At 40.4% G+C, this 15,339-nt stretch overlaps 1 protein-coding gene and 1 long non-coding RNA gene across 2 annotated transcripts; one reads left to right on the plus strand and one right to left on the minus strand.

Moving 5' to 3' along the window:
- Positions 1–1,594: 1,594 nt before the first annotated feature.
- On the minus strand, positions 1,595–15,301 carry LOC123610803. Its single transcript, XR_006718295.1, has 3 exons — positions 15,208–15,301; positions 5,818–5,891; positions 1,595–1,786 (listed from the first exon to the last, which is right to left on the minus strand). It is a non-coding gene; the product is annotated as an uncharacterized LOC123610803 (long non-coding RNA).
- TRMT10C (tRNA methyltransferase 10C, mitochondrial RNase P subunit) lies at positions 1,624–6,173 on the plus strand. Its single transcript, XM_045501868.1, has 2 exons — positions 1,624–1,937; positions 4,748–6,173. The coding sequence occupies exon 2, from the start codon at positions 4,760–4,762 to the stop codon at positions 6,029–6,031; it is 1,272 nt and encodes a 423-aa protein (XP_045357824.1). The 5' UTR covers positions 1,624–1,937; positions 4,748–4,759; the 3' UTR covers positions 6,032–6,173.
- Positions 15,302–15,339: the final 38 nt, after the last annotated feature.

Genomic DNA, 15,339 nt, shown 5'->3' on the forward strand with positions numbered 1-15,339 from the left:
CTCATATTCTGATTATTTTCTTCCTGTCTCTCTAGCTGCTCATTTTCAGTCTCCTTTGTTTACTCTTCCTCTCTACTCAGACACTGGGTAATCTCTTCCACCCACATAGTTTCACAGACTCTGGTTTCAAAGACTCTTTCATAGCTCTCAAATCTCTGCCTATGGCCCATTCTCTTTCTCCTTAACTCTAGACCCATGCAGGGGTGCCTGCGTGGATCAGTTAGGCATCCAACTTTGGCTCAGGTTGTGATCTCATGGCTCATGAGTTCGAGTCCTGCATTGGGCTCTGTGCTGACAGCTTAGAGCCTGGAGCCTGCTTCAGGTTCAGTGTCTCCCTCTCTCTGCCCCTCCCCCACTTGCACACGTGCACTCTCTCTCTCTCTCAAAAATAAATAAACATTAAAAAAATTAAAAAAAAAATTAAAAATCCCACAAACTCTAGACCCATGCAGCCAACTACCACATACTGTAAAGGAGACATCATCTGATTTTGAAGGGAGCTCAGTAATCAGGTCTCAAACTGCTCACACCATCTCTGCCCTCACCCCATCCACTCCTTTTCCCCATTCGCTGCACTACTAATCACGTCTACCCTGGTGCTCAAACTAGAATATTGGCTTCTTCTTCTCCTTCTACACCAAAATCCCAATCAATCAGCAAATTCTACCATTTTTACCTCTTAAATATATTCCACATCTATAACTCTGTCAATAGTGTCCTTTGATGTACAAAAGTTTGTAATTTTGGTTAAGTGCAAAATGTCCATTTTTTCTTTTGTTGCCTGTGCTTTTGGGGTCATCCAAGAAATTATCACCAAATCCAATGTCATTAAGTTTTCTACGTCTTCTTCTAAGAGTTTTATAGTTTTGACTTTTATGTTGGAGTCTTTGATCCATTTTGAGTTAATTTTTATATGGTTTTAGATTGAGGGTCCAACTTTGTCCAGCACCATTCTTTGAAAAAGACTGTCCTTTCCCCCAGTGTTTGATTTTGTGCCTTATAATTTAATAATGACAACTGAATTAAAATACTTGAAAATGTGCTGACTAAACAAAACACCTGCAGACTGCATTTTGACCCAAAGGCCACTAATTTGCACTATGTGGCTTAATTTCATTTTCACATTAAATTTAACAAATGAGTTAAGGGGAGTGAGAGAAAGTGTCGCCTACCATAGTCCAAGCATTGTACCAGGTGCTGGTGATAAACTAGGCACAAAGTTTCATATGTTACATTCCTAGCATCAGTTTAAAGTTGAGTGAGACTTGTGAAAACATCATTTTAACACCATGTGAGTAAATGCTTATAAATACGGGGAGCTAGCAGAGAATAAGAGAGGAGGAAAATAAATTTTTTTTTTAAAGTTTTTTTTTTAATTTTTTTTTCAACGTTTATTTATTTTTGGGACAGAGAGAGACAGAGCATGAACGGGGGAGGGGCAGAGAGAGAGGGAGACACAGAATCGGAAACAGGCTCCAGGCTCTGAGCCATCAGCCCAGAGCCCGACGCGGGGCTCGAACTCACAGACCGCGAGATCGTGACCTGGCTGAAGTCGGACGCTTAACCGACTGCGCCACCCAGGCGCCCCGAAAATAAATTTTTTAAATAGTTGTGTAATAGACTAAAACCAGCTGCAAGCACACCCTGTTAAGAGGCCGTGAGCATGGCCTCAAGGCCAGCTACCAGCTTTCTTCCCGACCGCGCTGTTTTTCAGACCAGAAGGCTTTCCCCTTGTGTCGGGACGTCATCCGGAAGCGCCGGGAAGAGGGGGCGGGATTTCCGGCTTCTGGAACGGAAAGGGACGGAAACTAAGTGAACCAACGGGCTTAATTCCGTGTGAAGCACGTATTTGGGCTCAGCACTTCACTACAGAGTTCTGCGTCCTCTCCAGGTCTCCGCGGTTTGCACGAGCCGGAGCCACTGTTTCTGCACTCCTGGTATGGGCATGTTTCTTATCTTAGTTGTGTGTGTTGCGGTGGGAGAACTCGGGAAACCATTGTAAGATACATGTTGTGGAGCATGCGTGCTAAGAAGGCCCACAGATAAGTGGAAGCCCAGCGATTTAATAAACTATAAGCAGCCCAATACCTGGAACAAGAGGAATGTTTACCAAAATGATTGCCTTATTTGTTTTAAAATTTGGGTTTCATTGCTCTGATATCCTAAAAAAAAATCTTAACCAATTATAAAGACAAAACTCAGAAGACCTTTGTTTTTGAAATGTTTTTCATAACAGGATTGAGGACTCCTGGTGAAATAGGGAGTCTAACTTTTTTCTTCTTTAAATGGTGGCCAAACATGGAGCGCCTGGCTGACTCAATCCGAAGAGAATGTGACTCTTGATCTTGGGGTCGTGAATATGAGCCCTACATTGGGTGATTACTTGAAAAAAAAAAAAAAAGCGAATTTTTTCTTTTAATTGGGGGCACCCGAGTGGCTCAGTGGGCTCAGCCTGGGGCTTTTGGTGTCAGCTCAGGTCATGATCTCAGGGTTCCCCATAGGGCTCTGCACTGACAGCGTGGAGCCTACTTGGGATTCTGTCCCTCTCTCTGTCCCTCTCCTCTTGCTGTCTCTCAAATTTAAAACAAATTTTTAAAAATGCAGGTGTCTCAACATGTTTTATATGTGAAAAGCATTGGTCCAGGATATCTATTTGAAAAATACTTGAGTGATTACTGTGAGCCATAAACTGCCAAATGTTGGGTTCAATTTTAATATAAATACAGTCCTTGTCCTGATAGAGTTTACTGTCTAGTCAGGCAAATAAGTAACCAGGCAATTACAAAAGAGTGTTACAAGTACTGTGATAGGTACAGGGTGCTGTAAGAACTACTAGGAGGAATACTTGGTCTAAAGTTTGAGATGAAGTATAGCTAGAGATGTAGCTGAAGAGGTAAAGGATGATTTTGTGGAAAACTTTATAAGCCATGTTTGTAAGTTTGGGATTTAACCTAGCAGCAATGAGCTTAAAAATACACGTTGGGGATGATACAAGTGCATTGATCAGATTTGCACTAACTTCAAATGGCTTAGAGATGAGGCAGAGCAAATCTGGAGGCTAGGGGATGCAGTTAGGGTAATGGGATTCAAGAGAAGTGAATGGCTCAAGATGTATTTAGAAAGCAAAGTGAATTGAGGCCCCTGTATGGCTCAATTGATTAAGTGTCCAATTTTTGGGTCAGGTCATGATCTCAAGGTTCATGAGTTCGAGCCCTGATTCAGACTCTTTCCTGACAGCTTGGAGCCTGGAGCCTGCTTCAGATTCATTGTCTCCCTCTTTCTCTGCCCCTTCCCCCCTCTCAACAATAAACATTTAAAAAAAAAAGTAAAGTGAATATAATTCGGATGGATTAAATATGGGGGGTGTGAGAGAGGACGGTAATAAAATGACTTCCAGTTTCTCGCTTAAGCAAATGGATGGATAGCAGTGTCCCTCCCTGAAACCATGTGTAAGGAGAAGCAGATTGGAAAGGGAAGGGAGAGAGATTATTTTAATATGTTGCATTTGAGGTGTTTCTTCTGATGCGTGGTGGTTGAAGCCATGGAGGAAGATCAGACCTCATACAGAAAATTTTAGATTGCAAAAAAAAGGGGGGGGGCGCTAAGGACAAAAATTCAGAGGCACATCTGCTTTTAAGGGAGGGGCATCATCTGGGCATCAGGACACAGGTTAGAGAGGCACTCCCAAAAGCATGCAGTCATTAAATGAAGCCAAGGGAAGAAGGAATTTTTCAAGTATTTCAACTGCATTTGGTAAAAAGTTGATTTTTTTCTTCAAATCTCATACTAGTTTCACAATGTTTTAAGTTTATTTCTTTATTTTGAGAGAGAGAGAGCAAGCAAGAGTGAGCATGCATGGGCAGATGGAGATGGGGAGAGAGAATCCCAAGCAAGCTCCGAGCTGTCAGCACAGAGTCAGAAGCAGAACTCGATCTCATCAACCAAACACTAGATCAGACCTGAGCCGAAATCAAGAGTTGGCCCCTTAACCAACTGAGCCACCCAGGTGCCCCCTAGTTTCACATTTTTAAGCATCTTCATTGTTTGATGTATGTCCACACCTTGAGGATAAAATTGTGGAGCTTATGTATATTTGCCCTAATTTTGGACATTTTTGTTTGGCAATAACATTATTTGCTACAAAATAAACTCTGAACTGGAGAAAAGAGGTTTGTTTTTAAATCAGTAGATCTCTCTATATTCCTGTTTTGAAAACATATGAGGGCATTGATACAGCAGCTCCTAAGTGCTTTTTACTAGTTGCCATCCTTTATAAAACTTTTCTGCTTTTTATCTTCTTGTCTTCATGTGTTGTTTATGTTAAGGATCTTGTGTTTGGGCCTGTATCTGTTAGGGGCTTAGTATAGAATGGAGAAGAAACAGCATCATGATCTAACCCATATCAGTAGTACATAACTTTGTGGTTATCCAGTAATACAGATATTCTGGGCTCCTAGCTGCAAATCTGAAAGGGATCTTTAAGGTATTCTTTTCCCTAAAGCAATAGTGAAATTCATGTTTAAAATATGATCCCATATAAGCTTTAAACTTTGTGCCTGGTGAGTGATCACAGGCTTTAGGCCATATGAGTCTAGGAAAAATTAACGGTACAGCAAATAAAGTTGTGCTTACTGTGTGTTTCAAAAATCAGTTGCATTTCGGTGTCTCAAATTTATACTTGCACAATTAGTTGAGAGGTTTTAAAAGTCTTTATCTAACTTTTTACTACATTTTGCTTTTTTTATAGGTGTTTTCTTACATGCCTGTTTTCCTCAAAATGAGTGGTAGTATCACCTTAAGATCTTTTGGCAGATTTTTGGTGCCATTTACCATTCATAGGAAAAAAGGGGTTTTATGTTCAACAATTCTGCAGAGATCTGTGTCTTCCAAAATACCAACTGTGTCCTATCCTAAGAAGGAGAGTACATCACCTCCTGAACAGCTGGGATTGGATGGGTGGAAAATTACAATGAAATCTAGCATGCAAGAAGAAGATGCTTCGGCAGTCTCAAGCAGCAAGGATGAGGACCCTCTAGTTGCCATCAGGGAGTTAATTGAGATGTGGAGATTGTTTGGCAAAGAAGTACCAGAACAAATCAGTGAAGAAGAACTCAAAACTGCTATGGAATGTGTTTCTAAATCATCAAAAAAAAAATACTTAAAATATTTATATATTAAGGAAAAAATTAAAAAAGCCAAGCAAATAAAAAAGGAAACAAAAGCAGCATTAAAGGAAAAAGCCAAAAAAGACCAATTACTGGAAACTACTAAGGAAGATAAACAGCAAAACTTTCTATTTCTACGACTTTGGGATAGGAATATAGACATTGCCATGGGCTGGAAAGGTATTCAGGCCATGCAGTTTGGACAACCTTTGGTTTTTGACATGGATTATGAAAATTATATGAAACCAAAGGAACTTCAGAATACTGTTTCCCAACTTTTAGAAAGTGAAGGATGGAACAGAAGAAATGTTGATCCTTTCCATATTTATTTCTGCAACCTTAAAGTAGAAGGCGCTTATCATAAAGAGTTAGTTAAACGTTATGGAGAAAAATGGGACAAATTGCTATTAACAGCAACAGAAAAGTCTCATGTAGACTTATTCCCAAAGGATAGTATTATATATTTAACTGCAGATTCTCCCAATGTTATGACAACTTTCAAGCATGATAAGATTTATATAGTGGGATCTTTTGTTGATAAGGCTATGCAGACAGGCACATCCCTAGCCAAGGCAAAACGGCTGAAACTGGCAACAGAATGCCTTCCATTAGATAGGTATTTACAGTGGGACACTGGTACCAAAAATCTCACCTTAGATCAGATGATGCGTATTTTGTTATGTCTGAAAAACACTGGTAGTTGGGAAGAGGCTCTGAAGTTTGTTCCTAGGAGAAAACATACTGGTTGTATGGAGATTTCTCAACATTCTCAAGAGCTTGTCAACAGATTAAAGAAGTCAAAACCTTTTAATTCATTTCCAAAAGGCTCTCTAAACATACACACACAGAAAAGGTGGCTTGAATGAGAATATTTGATAACTTAAAAAATAAGTGGTCACAATATGTGTAAATCGAACCATGATGCTGTATGCCTTAAACTCTTACTGTGATTTATGTCAATTATTTCTCAATAAAATTGGGGGGGGAAGCATATGGAGTAGAAATACAGTTCTATTGGTCTATTTCTTCCTAAATGGAATTCATTTGTTCTTTTAAAGGTTGTCATTCCAGGGGCACCTAGGTGGCTCACTTGGTTAAGCTTCCAACTTCAATGATTTTTTTTTTAAACGTTTATTTATTTTTGAGACAGAGACAGAGCACGAACGGGGGAGGGTCAGAGAGAGGGAGACACAGAATCTGAAACAGGCTTCAGGCTCTGAGCTGTCAGCACAGAGCCCAACACGGGGCTCGAACTCACGGACCGCAAGATCATGACCTGAGCCAAAGTCAGCTGCTTAACCGACTGAGCCACCCAGGCGCCCCAAGCTTCCAACTTCAGCTCAGGTCATGATCTCACGGTTCATGAGTTTGAGCCCTGCATCAGGGTCTGTGCTGATAGCTCGGAGCCTGGAACCTGCTTCAGATTCTGTGTCTCCCTCTCTCTCAGGCTCTCTCAAAACCAAATAAAACATTAAGAAAAAAATTTAAAGGTTGTCTTTCCAAATAAACTGAAGTGTGTGTCTTTTTGCCCAATTAATTAAATTTCCCCAAGACTTTGGAAATACCGTTTATCATAAACTTAATAGCTTTTGAAAGTAAAAAGAATCATCCAAGTTTGTTGAGTACAGTAAAACAATTGTACCATGTCTGTGGCTTTTTTATGAATGGAGTCTTAGACTCCATTTTCCTTCTTAGATGTTCTTTGAGCCATGTCAACTGCCCTTTCATCAAAAATTGATACAGAAAAGATTTTAAACTTCAGGTGATGTTTCACTTATTACAGTAACATTTGGTACAGTGCTTGGCATGTCATAGGGACTAAAGTATATTTAACTGAATCTTTGTTAAACAAAAGTTTAAGACCTTCCTTGGCATGTCATGGGATTTGGCTATGTTATGAAAAATGTGTTTGAGGGAACAAAATTCATTTCTTGTTCTCTTAGAAAAAAAAAATTTATTTGATAAATGTTACATACAGCACTTCCCTATTAGTGTATAGCTAGCTTTCCCTTCTTGGGAAAAACTTTTCTCCAGCCATGTGATTTGAATGGAAGCTGCCATACTTTTACAGACCTTGCCCTGGCCACAGCTGAATATCCCAAAGGAGACACCTCACTCAAACTTAGAGATGGGGATCTGACTTTAAGATAGGCCAATCGGAACACTTTTCTAGTATTTTTGGGTTTGAGAACTAAGATAACCTGTGTCACTATCTGATTGTGAACTCTTGACAGATGGGAAGCTCTGGAATTGATGGTGGCCTTCCTTTCCGTGAAGGAAGACAGGCTATAGTAGGAGAGAGTGAAGCTTGCATATAAAAATAAGACCAATTTTTGGAGCTGTTTAAATCATCATTCCCAATCATCCCTGAGATCCAGCTATAGGTTTACCTTTAGTATTTACTGGTTGTTCAAACCTCATGCAATAACCCATCTAATAGATCCCCCTTTTTTGCCTAAGCCAGTTTAAAGCTGGGTTTCTGCCTCTTGCTACCTAAGTCCTAATATACTTGAGAAAATGTGTACTTATTCCCTAAAACTTTAGGAAACGTTCATTGTAGACTACCTGCACCATTAAATTTTTTGAAAACATGGAAAATAGAGATGGATGGCCAACTATTTGTACCTAGTTTCTGAACTAGAAATTAACATGAGATATGCTGTCCAATACATTTCTTAAAGCAGCTAATCTTTTACCAAATACTAAGTATCTACTCTGCCAAACAAAATGCAGTTTACATGAATAATTTAAGTTCTAGGTACTGTAACTTAAGTGTTACAGTACTTGTAACTTACTTGTTTAATAGTACCTTTTTTACAGATAAAAATTTACTCAAAATTCAGCCTTTAAGTGTAGTCTCAGAATTCAAAAGATCTGTTTGATTTTTTTTTTTTAATTTTTTTTTTCAACGTTTATTTATTTTTGGGACAGAGAGAGACAGAGCATGAACGGGGGAGGGGCAGAGAGAGAATAGTACCTTTTTTACAGATAAAAATTTACTCAAAATTCAGCCTTTAAGTGTAGTCTCAGAATTCAAAAGATCTGTTTGATTTTTTTCTTTAATTTTTTTTTTCAACGTTTATTTATTTTTGGGACAGAGAGAGACAGAGCATGAACGGGGGAGGGGCAGAGAGAGAGGGAGACACAGAATCGGAAACAGGCTCCAGGCTCAGCCATCAGCCCAGAGCCCGACGCGGGGCTCGAACTCACGGAACGCGAGATCGTGACCTGGCTGAAGTCGGACGCTTAACCGACTGTGCCACCCAGGCGCCCCAAGATCTGTTTGATTTTAAAGTCCTAGGCTTCAGGGGCGCCTGGGTGGCTCAGTTGGTTAAGCGACCGACTTTGGCTCAGGTCATGATCTCGCAGTTTGTAAATTTGAGCCCCGCGTTGGGCTCTGTGCTGACAGCTCAGAGCCTGGAGCCTACTTCAGATTCTGTGTCTCCCCCTCTCTCTACCCCTCCCTGCTCACGCTCTGTGTCTGTCTCTCAATAATAAACATTAAAAAAAAGTTTAAAAAATAAATAAAGTCCTAGGCTTCAACCTATAAATTATACCCTCTATAATAAGAGAGTATGAAGTGCAAATGGAAAAATAATGGATGCCTAACCTAAGCTTGTGAGTGGGATCAGGAAAGGCCTTGAGAAAGTGATATGTAAATGAAGAATAAGTGTGATATGAATGAATTTCAACCGTTAGACCCAGCTAAGTGGCAAAATGCTAATACCTGAGCCATTTGAGACACAATGGAGATAAAATATCATAGCAGTTCAGAACAAGGGGTTAGGATTGCCTAGCAGGACTGGCACCTAGAGTGAGACAAACAAGGCTCCTAGCGTGCCTTACTGATCTCCCAAGTCCCAGACATACTCCCTGGGTTTCAGCTTCACCGGAGGCTCTGATGTTACTTAAATTGCTTAATCTCTTGAAATTTCAGTTCTCCTCATATATGAAAAGGAGATAAATAGTTCTTGACTCATAAAACATTTAAGATGGTGTCTGGCCCATAGATGCTAAGTAAAATATTAACTAGTTATCTAGTTTAGACTATTCTTCGAAATGTATGGAATTTCTAATACTAGTACATGCAAGTTATTTGTCCTTTTGAGACAAATAACATTTTTATTTCTTCCTGCGTAATAGTATGCTAAGGTATTTCACTGGGTAACACTAGAATTAAAAAAATAAATTCCAGGTCACCTGGCTGGCTCAGTTGGTTGAGCATCCGACTTTGGCTCAGGTCGTGGTCTCGCAGTCCGTGAGTTTGAGCCCTGCATCAGGCTCCGTGCTGACAGCTCAGAGCCTGGACTCGGCTTCGGATTCTGTGTCTCCCTCTCTCTCTGCCCCTCCCCCACTCATGCATGCACACGCGCTCTCTCTCTCTCTCTCTCAAAAATAAACATTAAAATTTTTTTAATAAAATAAAATAAATTCCTTCCAAATAGCTAAGCAGTAACTAATTTCTAAGACTCCTCTCTTATGCGGATAAATCACAATGGCAAACTCATCCACAGTTTGAACTCTAATACAATTTTAATTTTCCAAATGTTTTGGAATTTGGAACTTAACAGAACCCCAGACACTGCTTCAATTTCTCCAAACTAAATGATCTGATTTCCCAGTCACTAGGTGGCTTTTCCCTATCTCAAACACCCAATAATTTATAGTATTCTTCCACTTTGAAGGTAATTTTTGTTGCCTATATTCTAATCATCTCTTCTTACCTATTATTTTCATGTAATACCATTTCTAGCTCTCTCCTTGTGCTCTCTTCAAACATACTATCAACTTCCCAGATTTTAATAATTAAAGGTTTTAAAAGAAAGTCTTGGGGCACCTGGGTGGCTCAGTTAAGCATCTGACTCGACTTTGGTTCGGGCCATGATCTCATGGTTCATGAGTTCGAGCCCTGCATCAGGTTCTGCTGACAGCATGGAGCCTGCTTGGGATTCTCTCTCTCCCTGTCTGCCCCTCCCCCACTTGCACACACATTTACTCGCAAAATAAATATTTCTAAAAATGAAAAAAAGTCTTTACTTGTTAACTATTATCCTTATTATGTTACCCAGTTTAATACCTAAGCCATATCCTTCAAGCAAGTATTCAGAGCACACCTGAAGAGCAGACATGAAGGGAGTAACAAGAGAACTTTGAGTGCAAAAACCTGAGAGTTCAAGGTACAAGGAGCTGAAGCAGAGTGAGTAGAGAGCTGAAGATGAAGTCAGAGTAACTAGAGGTCCATCGTGTAAAGCCTCTTACGCCATTGTTAAGGATTTTGGTGTTTTTTAATATTTATTTATTTATTGGGGGGGGGGGAGGCAAGACACAGGGAGAGACTCCCAAGCAGGCCCCATGCTGTCAGGACAGAGCCTGATGCAGAGCTTGATCTCACGAACCATGAGATCATGACCTAAGCTGAAAGCAAGACGTCAGATGCTCAACTGACTGAGCCACCCAGGTGCCCCTTGGTTTTTACTGTGAATGAGATTGGAAGATCCATGGTCTTGATGACATATTCCTGATGTTTTAATAGGATAACTAGAATCCATGGGGGCAGGAACTTTTTTTTTTTCTGATTTATTCACTGCTATATTCCCAGGGCCTGGTACAGCGCCTAGCACATAATAAAATTTTCTGTAGGGAATGAATCTGATTCATCTTAAAAGGATTACTTTGGCTGCTGTATCAAGATTCTAAGACAGGGACCAGTTAAGAAATTACTGCAGTAACAAAAGTGAAAGATAATAGTAGGTTGGACCAGGGTGGTAGCACAGTAGGTACCAGATACCAAAGAGATATTGGAGACAGTGAATATGAATAAGCCTTTCAAGGGTTGCTATATGAATGAAAATGGTAACGAGCTAGAGGTAGATATGAGATCAATAGAAGAGTCTTCTGTTTTTGTTGGTTTTGCAAAGATGAGAGATATAAAACCATGTATGTATGCTGTTGGGAATGATCCAGTTATGGAGGGGAATCTGATAATCTGATGAAGCAGTGGAGTGAGAGAAGTGACAACCTTGTGCATAAGCAAGAAGGATGGGATCTACTGCATAAGTAACACAGAAAAAGACCATAGAAGCACAAATAAAGGTACTACACCACAGATATGGTGAGAATATGCAGGAGTTCTGTTTTCATTTCTATTATTTTCTCCATGAAAATAAGAAGTGAAGTCATCAGCTGAGGGGGAGTACCTATTGGACTTTTGTGGAGAGCAGAGAACGTGTGAAATAGTGTAAGAAAGTGAAATAATTAGGGTAGTGGCTCCCAAAGTTTGGTACCTAGTCCAGCAGTATCAATATCATTTGGGAACTAGTTAGAAATGTACATTTTGGGGCTCCATTGAGTCAAAATCTCGGCAGTAGCACCAGAGTTTCAACTGTATTTTAACAAGCCCTTCAGGTGATTCTGATGTACACTCAAATTTGAGGATGGTACTGGGAAATATAATAAAATTACAAGGCTGTATTAAGAATCTACTCAGTCGGCTGAGCGTCTTAACTCTTGATTTTTGGCTCAGGTCATGATCTTGCGTTTCGTGGGTTCGAGCCCCCAATGGGCTCCAAGCTGACAGTACACAGCCTGCTTGGGATTCTTTCTCTCCCCCTCTCTCTCTCTGCCTCTCCCCTGCTTGTGCTCTCTCTTGCTCTCTCTCTCAAAATAAATAAACAACAACAACAAAAAGAATCTACTCAAAGTGGGAGATACAGGCTTCTAGACATGGAATGAGTAAGTCACAGGAATAAGAGGCACAGCATAAAGAATGCAGTGGGTGATATTGTAATAGCATAGTATGGTGACAGATGGTAGCTACACTTGCAGCAAGCATAGCCTAGTGTGGAGACTTGTCAAATACTATGTTGTACACCTGCACCTAATGTAACATTGTATGTGAACTACACTAAAAACTTTTAAATAAAATACAATAAAATAATCTCCGGGAGGTTAGTGAAACCCCGATTAGCTACCTTTCCTCTCTGATTTTGTTGTAGCTCTCTGCCTGAATTCTAAGTTTAACTCCACCTCTTACTTGCCTTTCCAGTGTCCCAGTTTCTTCTTCCATAAAAATGATAATAGTAGCACTTAATTCATATGTTTGTTGTGATGATTTAATGTACTTGATATCATGTTAAAAACTAGCAAATTATGCTTGGCATATAGTAAACATGAATAAATGTTAGATATTATAGCTGTCACCTCACAAATTAAACATCTAAATTAAAATAATAGCTGTCTAGGGGTGCCTAGGTGGCTCAGTCGGTTAAGGGTCCAACTCTTGACTTCGGCTTAAGTCATGATCTCACAGTTCGTGAGGTCAAGCCCTGCATCGGGCTCTGCGCTGACAGGGTGGAGCCTGCTTGGGATTCTCTCCCTCTCCCTCTCTCAAAATAAATAAATAAACTTTAAAAAATAAATATAAAAAACAAAATAAAATAGTTGTCCATATTGCCTTCTATTTCCAGCTTTTTAAACCATTATTGGAATAACTCTTTAGAGGTGACAAAAAAATAGCTACCGTTAAGTGCCCACCATGAGTGAAGCCCTGCATTACAATTTTTACCAGTATGATCTCACCTAATCCTCTCAGTAATCCTATATTAATACATTTTTGTAGCTAAAATATATTCGCTAAGATTGTTTTATCAGTTCAAACTCACAGAATTAGCAAATGGCAGAGTTAGAGTTTAAATTCATTTTTAATGCAATAAATACTGCTGCTCTTTGCCCTGCACTACTCTAACTCATTTGGAGAGGGTTACTGAAGCTTGCACTCATTTCTTCAATGAATATTTATCGAAACTGATATAATCTAGGTACTGGGAAACAATGCTGTGCAAGATAAGCACCATATGACTTCCTGGACTGACAAGTGAATGGATTACTATTTTCCATCCTTAATTTCTACAGTGTGGTATATGGAACTGGATCTGCTTTTAGATAGCTATATGGAACCTCTCTAAACTTCATTTTCCTCATTCAAAAATACATGCATCTATAAATAAATACTTAATTTCACATACAAGTCATGTTTACATCTCCTTTTAAAAAATAATGTGCGAGGGGCGCCTGGGTGGCGCAGTCGGTTAAGCGTCCGACTTTAGCCGGGTCACGATCTCACGGTCCGTAAGTTCGAGCCCCGCGTCAGGCTCTGGGCTGATGGCTCGGAGCCTGGAGCCTGTTTCCGATCTGTGTCTCCCTCTCTCTCTGCCCCTCCCCCGTTCATGCTCTGTCTCTCTCTGTCCAAAAAAAAAAAAAAAAGTGCGAGTCTCAGTGATTAACACGTCTGAGGAAAAAGAAACAAATGTGAATTTAATACTTGCTCTTTAAAATATTTTGCTGGAGCGCCTCGGTAGCTCGGTCCGTTTAGCGTCTGACTTTGGCTCAGGTCACGATCTCACATCTTGTGAGTTCAAGCCCCGCGTCGGGCTCTGTGCTGACAACTCAGAGCCTGGAGCCTGCTTCGGATTCTGTGTCTCCCTCTCACTCTCTGCCCCTTCCCTGCTTGTGTTCACTCTCTCTCACTCTCAAAAATAAAAAATAAACATTTAAAAAAGTAAATAAAATAAAATATTTTGCTGAGGAGTTTTACATATATTGACATAAATGGGGGGGTCAGGGACTTCAAATCACAACAGCACCGTATCACCACCAAACTGCTCTACTTCTGTCATGAGACATGCTTTGATCCTTTCTCCATTCCCCAGACTTGGAGCCTGAGGAGTCATCCACGCATAAATACTAAGCACTTTTCACATACGAAATATGCAATACAAAGAGCTGTGAACAAAAATATTTTTTTTAAGTTTATTTATTTATTTTGAGTGAGAGAGAGAACCAGCAGGGAAGGGGCAGAGAGAGCAGACAGAGGATCCAAAGCAGGCTCCATGCTGACAGTGGAGAGCCTGATATGGGCTCCAACTCACAAACCGCAAGATCATGACCTGAGCCTAAGTCAGATGCTTAACCGACTAAGCCAAGCAGAAGCCCCCCCCCCCCAAATTTTCTTTTAATTATGTCTGTTGTCAAATAACTTTTAAGCCATCTATGGAGACATTTTTTTAAACACATACTTGAGGGAAATATAGTGACCAAAGTGGTATATAGAAATTATCTCATCTGATCCCCATGAGCACTCTTTGATGAGGTACAATTATTATTTCTTTTTACAAAGAAAACATATGTCTGTAGATAGTAAGAAACCCTCAAGGTTTACTCAGCCACGAAAGGGCAGAACCGGGATTCAAACCCAAATTCTGACTCCTTAAGACTACTTTCTGAAACACTCACTTTTTAATGTAGGGCAAACCCACAAACTCCAGTTAGTTCCCTAGACAAGGAATTGACCCCATTTGGCAAGAGGGTAGTATAAATACAGAGAGTAAGGGAAGATGAGGCTAAAAAGTTAGGCTGGGGCCCAATATAACACGTGGGACTTCATTTTAAAAACCCTAGGGATCCATTAAAGGTTTCTAAATAAGGCGGAAATTACTGCAATTTTAACTGAATGAGGTAATTTCTCTTGATAGGAAAACTGCGACCTGTACAAAAAGTAGTTTTATCACTTGGCTATGTGACCTCAGACAAATAACTCTTTGGCCTCAACTCTCATAGCTCATTAGAGAATACCACAATGGACTGTCGTGGGGATTAAACAAGATAGTGTCTGACACAAGAGGGCGCTCGATAAACGTCGATTTTTTTTAATGCACCTCTCCCCCCCCCCCCGCCACACCCCACTTTTTTAAAAGTTTTATTTATCTCTACACTCAACTTGGTGCTCAAACTCACAACCCGGAGATCAAGAGTCGCGGGTTCTTCTGAGCCAGCCAGGCACTCCACGGCCCTCTTTTTTTTTTTTTTTTTTTTTAAGGCACAGGTAGTCCAGCAAGACCAGAATGAATACAGCCTGATCACTTCAGCTGTAGCCACACCCTAGTCCGCAAAAAACCTTACAAAACTCCACCAACGTTTCCGGAGTGGTGCTCCCTCACTTCTCTGGGCCATGAAAACCTAACCAACCTCTAGTCGAGCCACTAACCAGAGCTCCACAGACACAGCACAACATTCCCCGCTCTCCCTTCAGAGGCCGCTTGTGGATGACGTCACATCCACTTCCGTTTCCAAAACGGCATCTTTTTACTTTCCAGGGCCGCTCTAGGCTGCAGCCTCG

The sequence above is a fragment of the Leopardus geoffroyi genome, chromosome C2 (assembly GCF_018350155.1).
Source record: "Leopardus geoffroyi isolate Oge1 chromosome C2, O.geoffroyi_Oge1_pat1.0, whole genome shotgun sequence".
In the NCBI taxonomy this organism is placed as follows: Eukaryota; Metazoa; Chordata; class Mammalia; order Carnivora; family Felidae; genus Leopardus; species Leopardus geoffroyi.

What these genes read in the sequence shown, in the direction of transcription:
- TRMT10C (XM_045501868.1), top strand. Translation starts at nt 4,760, where the DNA reads ATGCCTGTTTTCCTCAAAATGAGTGGTAGTATCACCTTAAGATCTTTT.